At 39.7% G+C, this 22,398-nt stretch overlaps 1 protein-coding gene and 1 pseudogene across 6 annotated transcripts in view; both read left to right on the top strand.

Annotated features, from left to right (window-relative positions):
* PPP2R3A (protein phosphatase 2 regulatory subunit B''alpha) overlaps positions 1-22,398 on the top strand; it is a 255,934-nt gene that overhangs the window by 110,323 nt on the left and 123,213 nt on the right. For all 6 annotated transcript variants that reach the window (XM_066352130.1, XM_066352128.1, XM_066352132.1 and 3 more), the window contains one exon: positions 6,780-6,882. In XM_066352130.1, coding sequence (XP_066208227.1) covers positions 6,780-6,882 — 103 coding nt within the window. The remainder of the gene's footprint in view (positions 1-6,779; positions 6,883-22,398) is intronic.
* LOC136382466 (large ribosomal subunit protein eL21-like) lies at positions 20,651-21,112 on the top strand (annotated as a pseudogene).

Raw genomic sequence — 22,398 nt, forward strand, 5'->3', positions numbered from 1 at the left:
GGTGGATCCCGGTGGGGCGCATGCGGGAGTCTGTCTGACTGTCTCTCCAGGTTTCTAGCTTCAGAAAAATACAAAAAAAAGAAAAAAAGATACTCCTTGACTTTAACATCTTGACAGGTTTTCTTGAATTCAAACCCAGCTTTCTTCTTTTTTTTCCCCTGTTTTCTCCTTTAAAGGTTGTATTTGTACATTTTAAGAGCATGTCACAGCTTGCTCTTTCTACCTCTTTTAACTGATCAGCTTTCTTTATATGTTTTTCTCACCTTTTCTGGGCTAGATACCCTTCCTGATAAACTTGTGGGAAATGCTATTTACCTATCTTCATCATCATTATTATTATTTAAAATCCACATATAATAGCAGCAGAATTCATCTTACAGATGCCTTATAATCCCTTCATGCCTCCAAAAGCCCTTAGTAATATAATGCTTAAGAACATAGTAGGTGGGCCCTGGCCAGATGGTTTAGTGGTAGAGCGTCAGCCCAGCATGTGGATTTGCCAGGTTTGATTCCCAGTCAGGGCTCATGGGAGAAGCAGCCATCTGCTTCTCTACCCTTTCCCCTCCCTCTTCTCTCACTCTCTCTCTTCCCCTCCCACAGCCATGGCTTGATTGGTTTGAGCAAGACTCTGTGGAGCCTTGGGGCCTCAGATGCTAAAAAATGGCTCACTTGCTGAGCAACATCCCCGGATGGACAGAGTATCACCCCATAGAGGGCTTGCCGGGTGGATCCACGTCAGGGCACATGCCAGAGTCTGTCTCTCTGTCTTCCCTCTCTCACTTGGAAAAAAACATAGTAGATGATTAATAAATGTATTCTTTTTTTTTTAGTGAGAAAGACAGAGTTAGAGAGATGGACAGACAGGAAGGGAGAGATAACAAGCATCAACTTGTAATTGTGGCGCTTTAGTTGTTCATTGATTGCTTTTTCATAACATGCCTTGACCTAGGGGGGGGGGCTACAGCAGAGCGAGTGACCCCTTGCTCAAGCCAGTGACCTTGGGCTCAACCTAGCAACCTTGAGCTTCAAGCCAGTGACTTTGGGGTCATGTCCATAATCCCACACTCAAGCTGGCAACTCTGTGCTCAAGCCAGATGAGCCCACTCTCGAGCATGTGACCCTGGGGTTTTGAACCTGGATCCTTAGCATCCAGGTCGACACTCTATTCACTGTGCCACCACCTGGTCAGCCTAATAAATTTATTCTTATTTTTTAAAATCTAGCAGCAAGTTGAGTTTACCAGGTTCTTTATGTATTACATCAGCACTAAAATAATCAGGGTATATAAGACTATCAGTTAATGAACTTCATTTGAAGAACCACACCAAAGCTAAAAGTTACAAATGATTCATGTTTTCCATGTGGATTTTAGTCACTTTGTTATAGGGAGTAGTTCTAAGTTGTCCTACTACCAAGGACTAAAAGGGCCCTAGGAAAGTCATTCCTCATACACCATCAGAGTGACACTCCAAAGTTGGAGCCATCGTCACCATTTCACCTCTCCTACAGCAAATGGAAAACTGCTGGATAATATCTAGAAATGCCTTTTTTTTCTTCTTATTTTTTTAACATGTGGATAAGAGTCCTAAAAGGGAATTACTTGGAGGCTAGAAACAGCAACACACACACACACACACACACACACACACACACACACACACAAATTACCCAGAAGTAATCAGCGAAGGAATTAGCATTTGCCCTTGGAATATTTCTGGCCAAACCTGGGGGAAGAAAATAGGGCCTAGAGCCTGTACAGTAGGGAGGTCAGCTTGGATTCTCTCCCTTTTTCCCACCATTAAAGCCAGGACTTCAGCTGGGTGGTCTGATTGTCTGTTATTAATTACTATTATTGTTATTTTAAATCAGCATATGATAGCAGCAGAATTCAATAACTTGAAATATGTAGGTATTATAGCTTTCATTCAGCTAGCTTTTTTCATCCCGATAGGTACCAGGCCCGTAAAGACCTCAGCTGGAGTGTGAATCAGGAGTAGAAAAAATAGGGATATTACATAGGGGTATTTTGTCAGAGATATCTACGTCAACCACTGAGTTCAGCTGTGTTGGCAAAAAAACATCTAACAATCTGGGAAAAAAGCAAGAGGTGAGAATTATGTTGAAGAGACAACTCTGAGGAAGCTGAGAGATTGTTAAAAAAAAAAAAGGAAAGGAAAGGAAAGAGAGAGAGAGAGAAAAAAAAAAAGAAAGGAAAGGAAAAGAAAAAAAAGGAAAGAAAAGAAAATCTATTCTGTAAAAGATTAGAACCAGAGAGGACTGGAACTATTTACAGTTCAATTATTTTGACAATTTTAGGAACCTGTGTTTGTTAGCCTGAGGTTAACTGTAGCAAAGAAAAACTAGTATCATGTCGATTTACTTGCAATTAACTGCATAATATTGAGGAAAGTAACAGCCAGTTGTTTGGGGGGGTTTTTGGTCTTAAGACTGTGTCACTAAGATGAGATGGACATTTATGTTGGTGGCTAGAGCATTAACAGCAGCCACACAGCTATATTCCTTTACTGAAAAAATTGTTTTAATTTTATCTCTAGGGAAAAGAGATTTCTGCAAAAGGCAAAGGGGTGGGGGGAAACATGAAGCACAAGTCTTCACTTTGGGAACTGGAGGAAACTATTTATGAGGTTAAAAAGCATGCACAACTGACCCTATCTATTTTCACTTAAAAGAAATTCTGCCAATCAGGGCACACAGAAGAAGCACCGATCTATTTCTCTACCCCTCTCCTTCTTTCTCTTTCTCTCTCTCTCTCTCTCTTCTCCTACAGCCAAGGTTCGATTGGAGTGAGTTGGCCCCTGGCACTGAGGATGGCTCCATGGCTTCCACCTCAGGTGCTAAGAAGAGCTCAGTTGCTGAGCAGTAGAGCAATGCCCCAGATGGGCAGAGCATCGCCACCTAGTGGGCTTGCCAGGTGGATCCCAGTTTGGGCGCATGCAGGAGTCTCTCTCTGCCTCCCCCCCTCTCACCGAATTAAAAAAGAAAAAGAATAAAAAAAAATCTGTAGGCCTTGGCTGGTTGGTTTAATGATAGAGCATCGGCCTGATGTGTAGATGTCCCAGGTTTGATTCTTGGTCAGGGCGTACAGGAGAAATGCCTGTCTGCTTCTCCACCACTCCCCCTCTCATTTCTCCCTCTCTCTCTCCCTCTCTCTCTCCCTCTCTCTCTCCCTCCATCTCTCTCTCTCTCTCTCTCTCTCCCTCCCTCCCTCCTGCAGCCATGGCTCGATTGGAGCAAGTTGGCCCCAGGCACTGAGGCTGGTTCCAAAGCCCCTGCCTCAGGCTCTGAGATGAGCTTGGTTGCTGAACAATAGAGCAGCACCCCAGATGGGCAGAGCATTGCCCCCTAGTGGGCTTTCCAAATGTATCCCAGTCAGGGTGCATGTGGAAGTCTGTCTCTCTGCCTCCCCTCCTGTCACTGAATAAAAAATAAAAATTCTGTGATAAGTGTATGTTTACAGTAAAGCTTTATCTTCTGGCCAGATATAAAATGATTGTTGTGCCCTCTAGTGGGAGCTCTTCTATGAGCTCTTTAAATGCCTTTTAAAAGCCAGAGAGAGGCTTTAGGGGAGACCCCAAGTATGGTTATTTTGGGAGATTAAGCAACTAAGCATGATGGTTTGAGTTATCACACTGACCTTGAAAAAGACATGTTTATTTTTGTATATATGTTTTTTACGAATTTTACCCTTTCCATAAAGCAGTTTATACCAAAGTACAATATTTTAAATGTCCAACTACCAAAAATAACTAGCAGATAATGATACAAAATTAAAGCATATTGACATACACCCATGTGTGCTGATTTCCAATAATAGGCTCTATATAGTTTGTGGAGGGGAGTCAAATACAAAGTCACAGCATAACAGGAAATAGTTTCCCTTCTGTCCCAATGCTTCTCTGGTGGATGCTCCCTAGCCCCCTCCAGGTGGTTTGTGGAATAACACCTAACAGGCTCTTGTTCCCCTGCCTCTGCCCTATTTTTCCTACTCTAGTGTCCGTTTCCTATTTCTACTCTGACTTGTTTTTCTTAGAGTGAGGACATTTTGGGAAAAGACATTACTCCACAGTTTTTTTGTTTGAGGTCCTAGATTTACCAGCTCTGTGACATAGGTCCTCTTAAGTGGAGTCAGTAATATTGTTCCAGATTTTTTATGCTTTACTTTCTCTTACCTTTTATGTAAACATGTCATTTGTCCATTAAGAAAACAATACTTTATCTTAAGAGCTGTAGAAGGTTGGAATAGCTGTGTTTACCTTCTTTCTCCAGCTTCACGACTTTTGTCATCTCCTCTCTCCTTTCAGATAGAGCCCACCAGCCACTAGCATTGGCTGAAAATCATTATCAGCTTTTCTTTGTATTTACCTGTTTCTAAAAGCAAAGACCATACCTGATTTGACTTTTCCCTTTTCAGAGTACCTCCCGTCTGTCATATCTGTGGATTTTGAGTAGTGCTATCCTTTCTTTATAAAGTACTCCTTTTCAAAGCCCTCGCTGCCTTTTTGTTGTGATAATCCTACCATTTTCCAGTCCTAAGAGGTGGTTCCTGTCAGCACCTACTGCACTAATCTTTTTGTGAAAGGTAGATCTCTTTAACTTTGGGGGACTTGAGCATGCTGAAGAATGATAAGGAGGATAAATATAAGTACCACATGTAGCTTTAATAGTAACAGATAAAGTCAGTTAAGTACATACATCTGTTAGATCACATTTTTGGGGAATCTTCTTTGTGAAAGTTGCTGTGTTAGGTGCTAAAGAAGAAAATAACTATAACTGCTTGCCCTTTAGGTGCCAGAGAGCTCAAAGACAGCTAATCGTACAGTGGTGTGTATCATACATGTAAATTAAATAGTACAGAGGTCACTAAAGAATTTAGTTATATGAGAAGGCATTTTGGAAGAGGTAGGTTATTCACTGGACCTTAAAGAATAGCCAGCATTCAGCTAGCCAAGTTGGGAGGGGTAGTATTCTAGGAGAGTGGAACAGTATGAGAAATGGCACAGAGGCAAGAATGCACAGGAAACACTCAGAGAGTAGTGGGTCAGGCCAGCAGCCTGGAGTATAAGTTTCATTTAGCAAAGTAGTAAGATAGGTATAGGCAGGCTCCAGCCCAGTTACAGAGGGCCTTAAATATCAACTTGGGCATTTAAAGCCACTCATGGTAGAGGGCTACTGAACACTTTTGAGAAGGGGAATTATATAATCAAAGGATGCTTTAGTATGGAGAATTGTCAATATAAGATTGAATGAACAGTGAAGACTTTTATGACACTCTTTTTATTCTAGCATGAAGTAAAACACTGGACTGAATGTTGCAATGGAAATAGGAAGGAAGGAGTGGTTGCCTAAAACATTCTGAGAGAATATTCATCAGGTCTCCTGTATTCTCATCCTCTATCCCAAGCACATAGTGATCCAAGCTGGAACCTAGGAGTCGTCGGACTTCCCCCTTTCACCCCTTCCCCCCATGCTCTACACACACGTATCAACTACTACGTACTTTCATTTCAACCACATTTGCCTCCTTCTCTCTATTTCCCATTGCCAGTATCCATGCTCAGGCCCTTGGATAAATTTTTGCTTGATGTTTCTGAAAGACACATCTGGTCCATATTACTGTCCAAATTAAAATTCTTCTGTGGAGTAGGCTAAAGCCCAGGCATCTTGATCTAACATAAAAGGGGACTCCAGGATTCTGTCCTACATGCTCATGCCCCTTCACTTACCACCCAGATATTCCGTGCACTCTCACACCAGGCATTTGTACATGTGACCCTCCTGACCCACAACAGCCTTCTTTCCTACTTCCCCCTTTAATGAAATCTCATTAGCCTTCCTGGGTCCTTGTATGACACCCTGTGCATATTCTCTCACGCTGTCTCATCAGAGTATAACCTTTCTGGTGTAGCTCTCGCCCTAGACTATAAGCTCACAGGGCACAAAACTGTATTGTATTTTCTTTGTATCCCAGTATTCTCAAAGCCAGACCCCATACCTGACACACAGTCAGCATTCAGTAAGTAATTAAGGAAGGAAAACAAAAAAATTTGGTGACTAATATAATAATAAGGATGAGAAATAAGTCTAAAATGACTTCAAAATTTCAAGCCCAGATAACTCAGGATGGTATCGCCATTAACAAAAATAGTCACCCATGAAAAGGACTCACTTTGAGAGGAAGGTTTTAAGTTTTGTTTTTGATATTTTGACTCCACTGTTAGAGTATAAAATCCAAATGGGAATGTCCAGCAATTAGTTGGATGTGCAGAATTGTTGGAGCTCAAAGCCTTACTATGCCTTTTTTTTTTTAAGCCTGATTCTTCAAAGTCTAATTTTAAAAGCCCCCTGTCAGGTTGGCCCTGAATATGTCTGTCCGTCTGGGCAAACAGATTATGTCTCATGTGGTGCATGGTGGTCCCTCTGACTGATGGGCAGCTCTAGACTTCTGGTCCAGGCGTTCTGTGCTAAGCCTGAATGGACATTCTCCTGCAGGTGTATTGTTATGTGCATTAGTGCAGTTGACTCTGTGGTCTCAGCCCCAGATACATTCTACAAAAATAATACACCACCTTGTTATTGAGCTCTTATTTAGATGTTCCTTTGACAAAATCAGGAGCATGGAAAAATTCCCTTTTCTTAATCATTGAGAGCATTTGATTCTTAATTTAAATGGCTTTCAGCTGAGACTCAGATTACCAGCTGCTGTGTTGAAGTCATTGTTCACTGTAGCCAGTCTTCCTGAACAGTTGTTTCTTTCATAGGTTGCTGAATAATCATAATGATGATGCCTCTAAGTTTGTCTGTCTTCTTGCAAAGCCCAGCTGCAGCTCTCTAGAGCAGGAGGACTTCATCCCTTTACTTCAGGTAATTTTCATTTCCTTTTTAAAATGAGTTTTATTTGTAGAGTTTAAAAGGTTTTTAAAATTTTTTTCAACTGTAATATATGTCTATTGAAATAGACAAATCTAGAGGTCCGATTTCTGGGAGAGTGGTTTTCAAGCTTGTTTTAGTAGCAAAATCTTTTTGTTAAATGAAAATTAACACAGGATCCATAGTATAAAACAGACAAAACAGAGCTCTCCCAATGAAGCAGAAGAGAGGAGCCGCTCAGCCCTCCCTTGGCCACCCACAGCAGTCACTGAAGCACCTCTGTAACCAGGCATTTGCCCAATAAGGTTAAAGAGAAGTCTCCAACAGAAAGAGCCCGCTTTGGGAGTGTTTATTTCTAGGCCTTCTGATGAGAATTAGTTACATGCCAATATTGGATCTGTTTTTACTATAGCATTCTTCATATATTGCTTGTTAATAGTCTTAATTTAATGTCTAAATATTCAGTTTTCCTAAGCAGATCATAAGTTCCTTGAAGCTAAAGGCTTCCTTTCATTTCTGTTGAATGCACATCATTGTTTTAGTTCTGATAATTCTTGTTGACTGTTAGTAAAGATGTCTAAAGAAGAGCAGAAAAATATATTGCCATAGTTTTTATACACACAAATCACAAGTACACCAATCAGTGAGTTTTCATAACATGAGCACATCTGTATAGCTTACACCATATCAGGAACAACATCAGCAGTACCCTAGAGCTCCTCAGGCTCCAGCCTAGTCACAGCCACCCTAAGGTAACCTCTGTCATGACTTCTAACACCGTATGACTTCGATTTTTAGAATTTTCATGTTCAGAATACACAGTTTGCCTGACCAGTGGTGGCACAGTGGATAGAGCGTTAACCTGGGACACTAAGGTCCCAGGTTCGAAACCTGAGGTTACTGGCTTGTGCACTAGCTCACTAGCTTGAGCAGAGAGTCACTGGCTTGAGGATGGTTTCATCCAAATGATACCATGGTTGCTGGCTTGAAGCCCAAGGTTGCTGGCTGGAGCCCCCTGGTCAAGGCAAATATGAGAAGCAATCAATGAGCAACTAAGGTGCCACAACTGTAAGTTGATGCTTTTCATCTCTCTCTCTTTCTGTCTGTCCCTCTCACAAAAAAAAAAAAAAAAAGAAAAAGAAAAAGAAAAAGAATATAGAGTTTGGTTATGATTTATGTTCAGGGTCTTTGAGCTTCTCTTAATTTGCATGGTGGCCTTGATTATTATTAAACTCATCTGCTACATGTTTTTGTTTCCCTTAAAGAAGTGCTTATGAGAAGGAGGATTCTTTTTTTTTTCTTTTTCTTTTTTATATATATTTTTTAATTTATTCATTTTTAGAGAGGAGAGAGAGAGGGAAAGACAGAGAGGGAGAGAGAGGAGAGAGAGAGAGAAGGGGGAGGAGCTGGAAGCATCAACTCCCATATGTGCCTTGACCAGGCAAGCCCAGGGTTTCGAACCGGTGACCTCAGCATTTCCAGGTTGACGCTTTATCCACTGCGCCACCGCAGGTCAGGCCGAGAAGGAGGATTCTTAATAGTTTTTTACATTTAATCAAGACCATTATACAAAATAATATCCCACATTATGTATTCCCATTTATGTTTTGTAAAATTGCTAATATTCAATATTAAAACAATATTCCTAATAAAAATATTTTGTTCTGATACCAGTTCTCTATCCACCTCTTACTTTTATCCCCTTGCTTTATTCTTAACCTGGCTCTAACCCTATAAACTGCACCTTTTGGGTCCCCTTTGCTGACTTGGGTCTGAATGGGTCTGGCCAAAGCGCAGGAGGCCAGGAGATGGGAGAAGAGAGCAGTTGGCATTTTCCCCCACTCTCTGCTTCAGCATAGTTCTCTCTCTATAATACAGCTTCTGCTGAATAGCCTCTTCTCCGTAATTCTAGAGCCTGTGGGCTCCCAAAACTCTATTCCTCCTCTTGTCCTTTTGCTTCTAGGATGACAACAGTATCATTCTGTTGCTCATCCCCTGTGCCTCACTATTCCCTTGTCTGCTCCTTTCGCCTGCCTATGACTCTACTTATAGTCGCTTCATAAACAATTCATATGGGTGAGTTCTTTTCCCTGCTTGACCATGTTTTATCAGAAGCTTTAATAAAAACTATGACAGGGATATAAATTAAATCTATACCAAGAGAATTACAAACAAATAACAACAGAGCTATAATTATGAGTTAGTGGACATTTATATTTCCTTAAATCTAAGGAGAAATTTTATTTTTATTTAAGAAGTGGACTTGTGGAGTCTTCTGATAAAAGGTAACATGAATAGATAAATTCTCCTATTTTTTTCTCAAAATCATCTAAAGTTAAAATATAGAAATTTAAGAGGAATAACCTATGAAAATGAAGGGGATGGTAGAGTAGAACAGAAGAGAAAAAAATCAGTGTATAGGAATTTGCAGTATTTCCTGAAGATAGAAGGCAGAAGCAGGGTAAGGAGCCCGCAGCCCAGAATGAGGGGCGGTGTGTGATCTCCTCTGCTTTATGTTGCTCATTAGGATCCCAGAGAGGCTGTAACTCACAGTTAGCAGATCTAATGAGAAGTGTTAGACAGGATTCACTGAAGATTGGTATACAGAACAGTCAACTAGTTGCTCCTTACCTGGATCCCAAATATAAAGTATAGCATGGCATGTACTCACAAACATAAACGAACTGACAAAGAATAAAGCATGTTAAGACACATTCCAATAGAGGAACATCCTAGATGGTATCAGACCAGTACTCCTCAAAACTGTCAAGGTCATCAAAACAAGCAAAGTCTAAGAAACTTTTACAGCTATAAGGAGTCTAAGGAAGCATGACAACTAAATGTAATATGCAATACTGGCACAGATAAAAGACATTTCGTAAAAACTAAAGCCTGACCTGTGGTGGCGCAGTGGATAAAGCGTTGACCTGGAAATGCTGAGGTCGCCGGTTCGAAACCCTGGGCTTGCCTGGTCAAGGCACATATGGGAGTTGATGCTTCCAGCTCCTCCCCCCTTCTCTCTCTCCTCTCTCTCCCTTTCTGTCTCTCTCTCTCTCTCTCTCTCCTCTCTAAAAATGAATAAATAAAATAAAAATAAAATTTATAAAAAAAAATCAATTAGAAAAAAGAATGATTTTGAAAAAAAAAACTAAAGAAATGTGAATAAAATGTGGCCTTTAATAATAGTAATAATACATCAATATTGGTTTATTAATTATAACTAATGCTAATGTGTAAGATATTAATAATAGGGAAAACTGGGTATACAGTATATGGGAACTCTACTGTTCTCAGTTTTTGTGTAAATCTAACACTGTCCTATAAATTAAAATCTTTTTTAAAATAATTACTATATTCAGAGAGAACCCACAAAAAAGAGCTTTTAAAATTTTAAAACATAGGTACCAAATTTAAGAATTTCAACATAAAACCTGGAAACTAAAGTTAAGGATATCTCTGGCAGGCATATGCATGCATGTGCACACACATGGAGAGAAGCAGAGACTGGCGGAAGAGACAAGACCAATTCAAGAATTTCAACATCTGACTAGCTGGAGTTTGCAAAGAAAGAAGGGGAAATGTAGAGAATAGGAATTTGTCAAAAAATAATACAGAATCATCCATGTAGGATGGAGAGATTTCAACAGATTAGGATGATCTGGTGGGTCCACAGAGCAGATACCCAGGTGGGAATCCTTGGAATTCCTGTGTTTGTCTTTGGGGGAAACACGACACACCTGTGAAAACAGTAGCTTATCAAAAACAGAATACAACCCCGCCCGCCCCCCCCCCCCCAGCCTCTCCTGCTCCTTGTAGTCACTGCCCACAGAATCAAATAAAGAACACAAGTCTTTTGGTTGAAATTTCTCAGTGCCAAGCACAAGGAATAAAAAAAGACATACATAAACATGTCCTTGAAATTTTAGAAAAACAACAATGAAGAGAAGATACTGAAAGCTTCCAGAGAGGAAAAAAAAGATCACCTTAATAGGAATAAGAATTGGTATGGATTCCTCTCATTGGCAACTCTGGGAAAATGGATTTGAACTCTGATATCTGTCCTGCCAAGCTATCAATTGAATGGGGGTTAGAATGAAGACATTTAAAAACTCAGAAAGTCTAGTTCCTATTTTCTTAGAAAGTAACAGTAGTTCCCCTCCTTATTTGCTGTTTTGCTTTCCAAAGATTCATTTAGCTATGCTCAACCACAGTCTGAAAATACTAAATGGAAAATTCCAGAAAATAACAATTCATAAATATTAAATTGCAAGTCATTCTTAGTAGTGTGATGAAATTTTGTGCCATCCTGCCTTGGACATATCCCTTTGACCAGCATATCCATACTGTATATGCTGTTTGCCCATTAGTCACTTAGTTGTTGCAGGAAAGCAACCCAATGGAGGATAGACACTCAGACAACTGTATAAGAGGAAAAAGAGGATTTTAAAGCCCATGGAGCACGTGGGACCTGTGGCTCCAAAGACACATGCTCTCTGAAATAAAATTTCTTACATCTTATATACCCTTTACAGAACACAAGTTCACATACATGGATTTTGTGATTCCTTTGTCTAGACGTACATACGTCAATCACACGATTTTAGGATGGGATGGGGCTTACATGATGTCAGAGAATAAGCATTTGTAAATCGCCTATTAAGGAGAAAGAAAGAGGAGAGGAAAGGGCTACTCAAATCTCCCTTCCCCCTCCTGCATTCCTGGCTGTTTACCTTCTTCCTCACAGGTATGGGGAAGAGAGGGGGGTCCAAGTCTCCTTCCTCCTTACTTTCAAAACCTTCTAGTACGAAAACATCTCCATTTACAGTATAACAGCCCTTACTAAAGCGGAATGCGATCGTCCATCTTGAGCTGGTGTAAATCACACACAAGTATAAAAATCATATTTACAAAATCTCTCTGAACGCTTGGCCTAAATCATAAAATGCCTTTTAAGCCTCTTAGTAAAAAGGAGGTTTCTTATCTCATAGTAGCCATCCTGGTTATCAGATCAACTATCATGGTATCACAGTGCTTGTTTTTATGTAACCCTTATTTTACTTAAATATGGCCCCAAGCCATTCACATAACTTTTATTACATTATATTATTATAATTGTTGTTAATCTTTTACTGTGCCTGATTTCTAAATTAAACTTTATTATAGGTATATATATTTAGGAAAAAACAATGGTATATCTAGGGTTTGCTACTGTCCATGGTTTCAGGCATCTGCTGGGGCTCTTGGAACATGTCCCTTGCAGATGAGGGGAATATTGTACTTGAATATATACTGAAACAAATTAAGTAAACCAAGAAAGAGGAATGCATGAGATCCAGGAAAATGTGGATTCAATCCAGAGAAGCAGTGAAGAGAAGTCCCAGAATGGCAGCTGGAGTGCTGGATTTGCATTACAAGAAAACAGAAAATTTATTTTAAGAGATAATGGCCTGAGGGGAAAATGGCAAAGGAGTAGGCAGACAGAGTAGGCAGACGTTACAACTCCTACCTCCCAGAACCAAAGTGGATTACAACTTAACTTAGGAAAAATCATCCTGAAAAACCAACTTTAGACTAAACTAAGAGGAATCTATAACCAAGCATTGCCAAAGGAACCACACTGTGCTGGTAGGAAAGGCAGAGATGAGGAAAGGGCCTCCCCACTCCCAGGAGTGAGAGGTGGCCTGGAGGGTCTCTCATGGCAGGGTGGGTTGCTCAGAGAGTTGTGGGTCATCAGCCACAGAACCAGAACCCCAGTCTGGAGCCCCAGAGACTAGAGGAGGCATATGTACACTATTTACCTGAAAGAAGAGCCGGGTTACTGTTTGCCAGAGGGAGACAGAACTCTCAGATCCAAGCTTTGTCTTAAAGGAACCGTGTAGAAAATCTCATTCACAGCCATTTACCCGGAGCTCCGGGAGTGTGGAGTGCTGAGAGGACTGGAGTTGCAAGAGAAGAGTGTAGTCTCGGGGGCACAGGGAGAGACTGTGGGTGACAGCCACCCTGACCCCTGTACTGGGTCACTCCCCAAACCTTAAGTGGACATTTTTCCCGGGAGAACCAAGCCAGCAAAGGGAAGCAATTACCCCACCCACCAGAGGCTCTCCTGCTGCAGTCAGTGCAGAGAGACACTTAGAAACAGGGGGTGCATCAGGGACACAGGTTTTGAGTGTAAGGTCTGGGCTACACAGCCCCCCAACCTGCTGAGTACCCATTGAAGGCTGGGAGGGCCCACCTGTGGAGGTGGCTGCGGTGCTTGGCCCGCACAGCGGACAGGGGCAGAGCCCAGTGAGGCAGTCTGCAGGCGGCAACGGCAGGGAGTGGAGCCCAGAGAGGCCTCCCATATGCCCATGGGTGGTGGAACCCTGCAGGAGAGGCATCTCCTGTGCAGGCATGGGGCGGACCCCAGTGGGGTGAGGCATCCAGCGTGCCCACAGGGGGGCAGAGACCAGAGAGGCAGCCCATGTGCCCACAGGGAGTGGAGCCAGATGGCCCACACAGTGACACCAGGGGGCAAAGACCAGCAAGGCGAGGAGTCTCCCCGTACCCACAGAACAGCCAGAGTTACAGTCATTGAGCCTGCACCAGTGCTTGAGTGCTGGAGGAGGCGGAGGCAATGGGGGGGGGCTGGTGGAAAGACCATACTTCAGCAACAGAGAGGCCACACACACTAGCCAAAAGTAGATAAAAGCCAGCCTAAGAGTGCAGCTATTTATAATGGCATCGGGGCCCAACAGAGGCAGCCACAAATTCTAGATCGCTTGTAGCTCCAAGAAGGTTGCTAAGGGCCAGTCAAAAGCAGTGACACCCCCCCCCCCCCACTGATCTGCCCAAGTTCCGGCCAGGGAGGTCCAGTGCTGGTACATTCAGTGGCCAGATACGGAGAGCGTCAGCTCAGGACCTAATAACCCCATTTAGAGTGGTATCTTAAGGAAAGGCTCCTCACACCTGACCCAGCTAAGGTATAGAAAACACTGTCACAAACAGCAAAAAGAGCAGTAGCAGCAGACAAGTAGCCCACAGAGGAATACAAACAGCTGAAGCCAACCCAAGAAGATCTAGAAACAACACAACTGAAAGCTGGAGGAAGACAACACCAACCCTATATAGAGCTAGCTACACAAACAACACATCTAAAGGAGCAGTCTATACAGAGACAAAATGGGAAGATAGAGAAATGCAATTCAAATGAATCAACAAGAGAAATCCCCAGAAAAAGAACTGAATGAGATGGAACTAACCAAGATACCAGATGCAGAGTTTAGAATAATGATTGTTAGGATGCTCAAGGATCTTAGAGCAACAATAGATGGACAAACTGAGCACCTAAACAAAGAGATATCAGGCATCAAAAAGGACATTGAAATCATAAAATAGAATCAGACATAAATGACAAACACAATATCAGAAATGAAGACTACACTAGAAGAAATTAAAAGCAGGCTGGATGAAGCAGAGGATAAAATCAGCAATTTAGAGGAAAGCATGGAAGCAGAACAGCAAAAAGAAAAGAGGATCAAAAAGTCTGAGGAAATTCTAAAAGAGCTCTGTTACAACATGAAGAGAAACAACATTCCAATAATGAGGGTTCCTGAAGGAGAAGAGAAAGAACAAGGGATAGAGAACTTGACTGAAGAAATCATAGCTGAAAACTTCCCTAAATTGATGGAGGAAAAGGTCACACAAGTTCAAGAAGCACAGAATCCCATTAAAAATGAACCCAAAGAGACCTACACGAAGACACATCATAATTAAAATACCAAAGCTAAGAGATAAAGAAAGAATACTAAAAGCTGCAAGAGAAAAGCAGTTAATCACCTACAAAGGAACCCCAATAAGGATGACATTCAACTTTTCAACAGAAACACATGAGGCCAGAAGGGAATGGCAAGAAATATTCAAAGTAATGTAGAACAAGAGCCTACAACCAAGATTTCTTTATCCAGCAAACTATTACTTAAAATTGAAGGAGAAATAAAAAGCTTCCCAGACAAAAAAAAAAAAAAAACTCAAGGAATTCATTACAACCAAACCAATGCTGCAAGAAATGTTAAGGAGCTTGTTGTAAACAGAACAAAAGGGGGGTTGGAATCTAGTAAAGAGGAATGTCGATTTAAGAATAAAATGACAATAAACAACTACATATCAATAATAACCTTAAATGTAAATGGATTAAATGCTCCAATCAAAAGACATAGGGTAGGCCAAGGCCAGTTGGCTCAGTGGTAGAGCATCGGCCTGGCATGCAGAAGTCCCGGGTTCGATTCCCAGCCAGGGCACACAGGAAAAGCGCCCATCTGTTTCTCCACCCCTACCCCTCTCCTTCCTCTCTGTCTCTCTCTTCCCTTCCTGCAGCCGAGGCTCCATTGGAGCAAAGATGGCCCAGGCGCTGGGGATGGCTCCTTGGCCTCTGCCCCAGGCGCTAGAGTGGCTCTGGTCGCAACAGAGCGATGCCCCGGAGGGGCAGTGCATTGCCCCCTGGTGGGCAGAGCGTCGCCCTTGGTGGGCGTGCCGGGTGGATCCCGGTCGGGCTCATGCGGGAGTCTGTCAGACTGTCTCTCCCCGTTTCTAGCTTCAGGAAAATACAAAAAAAAAAAGACATAGGGTAGCTGTATGGATAAGAAAACAGGACCCGTACATATGCTGTCTACAGGAGACACACCTCTAAACAAAAGATACACATAAACTGAAAGTAAAAGGATGGAAAAAAGCATTTTATGCAAATAGAAATGAAAAAAAAGCTGGAGTAGCAATACTTATATCTAAAAAAATAGACTTTAAAACAAAGGCTATAGTAAGGGATAAAGAAGGTCACTACATAATGATAAACAGAGCAATCTAACAGGAAGATATAACCATTATAAATATCTGTGAACCTAATATAGGAGCACTTAAATGTATAAAGCATATTTTGATGGACATTAAGGGCGAAATCAACAGCAATACTATAATAGTAGGGGATTTCAATACCCCACTAACATCACTGAATAGATCCTCAAGAAAGAAAATTAACAAAGAAACAGCAGCCTTAAATGACACACTAGATCAACTGGATTTAATTGATATCTTCAGAACCTTTTACCCTAAAGCAGCAGAATATACATTCTTTTAAAGTGCTCATGGTTTATTCTCTAAGATAGACCACATATTAGGACACAAAACGAGTCTCAAATTTAAGAAGATTGAAATCATATCAAGTATCTTCTCAGATCAAAATGGCATGAAACTAGAAATCAACTACAATAGAAAAACTGAAAAACACTTGGAAACTAAATAGCATGTAATTAAATAATGAATGGGTTAACAATGAGATCAAGGAAGAAATAAAAAAATTTCTTGAAACAAATAAAAATGAACATACAACAACTCAAAATTTATGGGACACAGCAAAGGCAGTGTGGAGAAGGAAGTTCATGGAAATACAGGCATACTTTAAGAAACTAGAAAAAGCTCAAATAAACAACTTTACCCTGCATCTAAAAGAACTAGAAAAAGAACAGCAAGTAAAGCACAGAGGAAGTAGAAGGAAGGGAATAATAAAGATTAGAGCGGAAATAAATGACATAGAGGCTAAAAAAAGCAATACAGAGGATCAATGAAACCAAGAGTTGGTTCTTTGACAAGGTAAACAAGATTGATTAACCTTTAACCAGATTCACCAAGAAAAAAAGAGAGAGACTCAAATAAGTAAAATTAGAAATGAATGTGGAGAAATAACAACTGACACAGCAGAAATACAAAGGATTGTAAGAAAATACTATGAAGAACTGTATGCCAAAAAATTAGACAACCTAGGTGAAATGGAAAAATTCCTTGAAACATATAATCTTTCAAAAATCAATCTGGAAGAATCAGAAAACCTAAACAGACCGATTACAACAAATGAGATCGAAACAGTTATCAAAAAACTCCCAGCAAACAAAAGCCCTGGGCCTGATGGCTTCACAGGCAAATTCTACCAAATATTCAAAGTGGGACTCCGATCCTTCTCAAGCTATTTCAAAAAATTCAAGGAGAGAGAAGACTTTCAAGCTCCTTTTACGTGGTGAGCATAATTTTGATTCCAAAACCAGGCAAAGACAATACAAAGAAAAAAAATTATAGGCCAATATCCCTGATGAATTTAGATGCTAAAATTCTCAACAAAATATTAGCAAACCAGATCCAGCAATACATGAAAAAATATACATTATGATCAAGTGGGATTTATTCTGGGGAGGCAAGGCTGGTACAATATTTGCAAATCAATCAATGTGATTCATCACATAAACAAAAGAAAGGAGAAAAACCACATGATAATACCAATAGATGCAGAAAAGGCATTTGATAAATCCAGCACCCATTCATGATCAAAACGCTCAGCAAAGTGGGAATACAGGAACATACCTCAATATGATAAAAGCCATCTATGACAAACACACAGCCAACATCATACTCAATGGGTAAAAATTAAAAGCAATCCCCTTAAGATCAGGAACAAGGCAGGGGTGCCCTCTTCCACCACTCTTATTCAACATAGTCCTGGAAGTCCTAGCCACAGCAATCAGACAAGAAAAAGAAATAAAAAGCATTCAAATTGGAAAAGAAGAAGTAAAACTACCATTATTTGCAGATGATATGATGTTGTATATAGAACACCCTAAAGTCTCAGTCAAAAAACTACTGGACCTGATAAATGAATTCAGCAAGGTGGCAGGATATAAAATTAATATTTAGAAAATAGAGGCATTTTTATACACCAACAATGAACGATCTGAAAGAGAAATTAAGAAAACAATTCCCTTCACTATTGCAACCAAAAAAATAACGTATCTAGGGGTAAATTTAACCAAGGAGATTAAAGACTTGTACTCAGAAAATTATAAAACATTGATAAAAGAAACAAGGAAGATACAAACAAGTGGAAGCATATACCGTGCTCATGGTTAGGAAGAATAAACATCATTAAAATGTCTATATTACCCAAAGCAATTTATAAATTCAATGCAATACCAATTAAAATACCAATGACTTACTTTAAAGATATAGAACACATATTCCAAAAATTTATATGGAACCAAAAAAAGAACACAAGTAGCCTCAGCAATCTTGAAAAGGAAGAATAAAGTGGGAGGTATCACACTTCCTTATATCAAGTTATAATACAAGGCCATTGTACTCAAAACAGCTTGGTACTGGCATAAGAACAGGCCAGTACCAAGCTGTTCAATGGAACAGAACAGAGAACACAGAAATAAACCCACACCTTTATGGACAACTGATATTTGACAAAGGAGGTAAGAGCATACAATGGAGTAATGACAGCCTCTTCAACAAATGGTGTTGGGAAAATTGGACAGCTACCTGCAAAAAAATGAAACTAGACCACCAACTTACACCATTCACAAAAATAAACTCAAAATAGATAAAAGACTTAAATGTAAGTTGTGAAACCATAATCATCTTAGAAGAAAACATAGGCAGTAAGCTCTCTGACATCTCTCACAGCAATATATTTGCTGATTTATCTCCACAGGCAAGTGAAATAAAAGACAGGATAAACAAATGGTACTATATCAAACTAAAAGGCTTTTGCACAGCTAAAGACAATAAGAACAGAATAAAAAGACAAACTATTGTACACAATGGGAGAACATATTCAACAATACGTCTGATAAGGGGTTAATAACCAAAATTTATAAAGAACTTGTAAAACTCAACACCAGGAAGACAATCCAATCAAAAAACAGGCGAAAGAAATGAATAGACATTTCTCCAAAGAGGACATACAGATGACCAATAGGCATATGAAAAAATGCTCAACATCACTGATCATTAGAGAAATGCAAATTAAAACCACAATGTGATATCACCTCACACCAGTCAGAATGGCGCTCATCAACAAAACAACACAGAATAAGTGCTGGCGAGGATGTGGAGAAAGGGTACCCTCCTGCACTGCTGGTGGGAATGCAGACTGGTGTAGCCACTGTGGAAAACAGTATGGAGATTCCTTAAAAAATTAAAAATTGAACTGCCTTTTGACCCAGCTATCCCACTTTTAGGAATATACCCCAAGAACACTATATCACTGTTTCAAAAGGAGAAATGTACTCCCATGTTTATGGCAGCATTGTTCACAATAGCGAAGATCTGGAAACAGCGCAAGTGTCCGTCAGTGGACGAGTGGATTAAAAAGCAGTGGTACATATATACAATAGAATACTGTGGGGCCATGAAAAAGAAGGAAATCTTACCTTTTGCGACAACGTGGATGGACATGGAAACTATTATGTTAAGTGAAATAAGCCAGGCAGAGAAAGAAAAATATCATATGACTTCACTCGTTTGAGGAATCCAGTGAACAATGTGAACTGAGGAACGGAATTGAGACACAGGAGAGATCAAAGGGACCAGAGGGAAAGGGGATGATAGGATGGGATAAAGCTGAAGGAAAGGGGGAGGGCGCTGTGGGGAGGGGCAAGGGAGATGTTGAGGGCAATATGGGGGGAGGGGCATGCATTCGGGGCAACACTAGAATCTATGTAAACACAATAAATTCAATTAAAAAAAAGAAATAAGTTAGACTCATACTGTATACAAAAAGTAACAAAATGGATTAAAGACCTAAAATGAAACCTGAAATTATAAAATCCTAGAGAATACATAGGGGAAGAGCTTCATGACACTGGATTTGGCAGTGATTTCATGGACATGGTACAAGAAGCACAAGCAACAAAAACAAATGGGACTATATTAAATTTTAAAACTGCATAGCAAAGGAAGCAGTCAACACAGTGAAATGCAGTCTATAGAATAAAAAAAATATCTGATTAGGTATTAATATCTGGAGTATATAAAGAACTCTTATGATTCAATAACAACAGCAATAAACAAATAACCTGATTTTAAAACAGGCAAATGACTTGAATATGAATGGGCACTTCTCCGAAGAAGATAAAATGTCTAACAAGCATATGCAAAGGTGTTCGATATCACAAAACAAGTAGGGGAATGCAAATCAAACCCATAAGGAGATACCACCTCACACTCATTATGGTGGGAGTTTTTTGTTTGGTTTTTAAGCAGAAAGCAACTGTTTATGAGGATGTGGAGAAACTGGGATACTTGTGCACTGTTTATGGTAATGTGAAATGGTACAGCCACTATGGAAAATAGTATGGAATGTTCCTCAATAAATTAAAAATAGAAACAGCAATGCCACTTCTGGGTGTATAACCCAAAAGAATTGAAACAACCTCAAAGAGACGTTCACATTACCATGTTTATTGCAGCATTTATTCACAATAACTAAGAGGTGAAAGCAAATTAAAATGTCCATCAGTGGATGAATGGGTAAAGGAAATGTGGTATATACATGCAATGTAATATTATTTAGCCTAGAAAGAAATTCTGTTACACGCAACAACATGGACAACCCTCAGTAACTTTATGCGAAGTGAAATAGGCCAGTCATAAAAAAGTAAATACTGTGTGATTACACTTATATGAGGTATCCAAAGTAGTCACACTCACAAAGATAGAAGAATGGTGGTCGTCAGGGACTGTGGGGAGAGTGAGGTGGGGAGTTGTTGTTTTGTGGATATAAAGTTTCAGTCATGCAAGATTGGAGATCTTTTGCACAATAGCGTGCAAGTGGTTCACAGTATTGTACTGTACACTTGGAATTGCTAGGAGGATGAATTTTATGTTGTGGTTTTTGCCACAGAAAGAAAAGAAAATGCTAGGCCTTTCAGCCTGAATTGCCATCTTCCAGTAATTCACCAAAATGACTAAGATGAAGGGAAAAAGGAGAGACTCCAGCTCTCTGTTCTCTAGGCCTTTTAGAAAACAGAATTGTTCCTTTGGCCACATACATGTGAATCTACAAGAAAGATGATATTATTGACATCAAGGGAATGGACATTGTTTAAAAAAAAGATATCCCACAGATGTTACCATGGCAAAACTGGAAGAGTCTACGTGTCACCCAGCATGCGGTACGCATTGTTGTAAACAAACAAGTTAAGAGCAAGATTCTTGACAAAAGAATTGATGTACATACTGAGCATATTAAGCACTCAAAGAGTGTGAAGGAAAATGATCAGGAAAAAAAGGAAGCCAAAGGGAAGTGTACTTGGGTTCAACTGAAGCACCAGCCTGCTCCATACAGAAAAGCACACTTTGTGAGATCAGTGGAAAGGAGCCTGAGCTGCTGGAGCCCATTCCCTGTGAATTCATGGCATAAGTGTAAGAACAAAAGGCCTCTGTACTGTGAAAGAAAGAGAGAGAAGGGGAAGAGGGTGACTGAGGTGGCTGTATTAATATCAAAGTAGTTTTTATAACAAAAATTATTGCTAGGGAACAATACAAGGATCAATTCAGGCTATAACAATTCTAAATGTTTATGAATCTAGTAAGAGACCTTCAAAATGCATGAAGCAAAATCTGACAGAACAGTGCAGATAAATCCACAATTACAGTTGTAGATTTCCATGTACTGCTCTCAAAAGTGAATAGAACAAGTAGAAAATCAGTAAGGATATAGAATGCTGGAACAACACTATCAGCCAACCTAATCTGATTAACATTTATATTACACTTCACCCAGCCACAACAGAATAAACATTCTCTTAACATGTACACAGAATATTTACCAAGATAGACCATATTCTGGGCTGTAGAACAAATCTCAATAAATTTTAAATATTCAGCTCATAAGTATGTTCTCTGACCATAATAGAATTAAATAGAAATATTAACATCTGTAAAAAATTCTCAGATATTTGAGAACTAAATAATGGCTTCTAAGCAACCCATAGGTTAGAGAAGAAATCAAAAAGAAAATTAGGAAGTATTTTGAACTGAATGAAATGAAAACACAACATACCAAAATTTTTCTAAAGCTGTATTTAAAAAGTGAGTTTAGCAAGATTAGAGATACATGATTAAGATACAGAAATCAATTTTCTGACTATACTAGCAGCAAACAATTGGAAATTGAAAATTTTAAATACTGTTTATAATATTACCCCAAAATATTTCATACTTAGAGATGAATCTGACAAAAGATGTGTATGAACTGTACACTGGAAATAGCAAAATATTGCAGGCACAAAGAAAATTTATATAAATGGAGAGATGTGTCTTTATGGGTGGGAAGAAGACTTGATATTGTTAAGATGTCAATTCTACATTAGCTTTGATTCTTAAGACCATATTAATGTTTTGCATACTTTTCCTCCAAGAAATAGAGGATTAAAATCAACCAAGACCTGTGGAAACAGATAAAAAATAGAATGTAAACAGTAACAAATGGACTGAACTGTATTATAAATGAATGACATAACCACATTAAAGAGAATAAAGGAAGGAAAGGTTATAAGGTAACCTATGTAACCTTGAAAAACAGTATTTTAACTGGATACTGTAAAACTAAAGACAAAGTGAACTGTACATAAATACTGTAAATAAAATACTGTACTCTAGCTGGTAAATTTGTTTCACAGTGGCATATGGGGTGGCAATTCTGTA

This window comes from Saccopteryx leptura, chromosome 10 (assembly GCF_036850995.1).
Source record: "Saccopteryx leptura isolate mSacLep1 chromosome 10, mSacLep1_pri_phased_curated, whole genome shotgun sequence".
NCBI classification, from domain to species: Eukaryota; Metazoa; Chordata; class Mammalia; order Chiroptera; family Emballonuridae; genus Saccopteryx; species Saccopteryx leptura.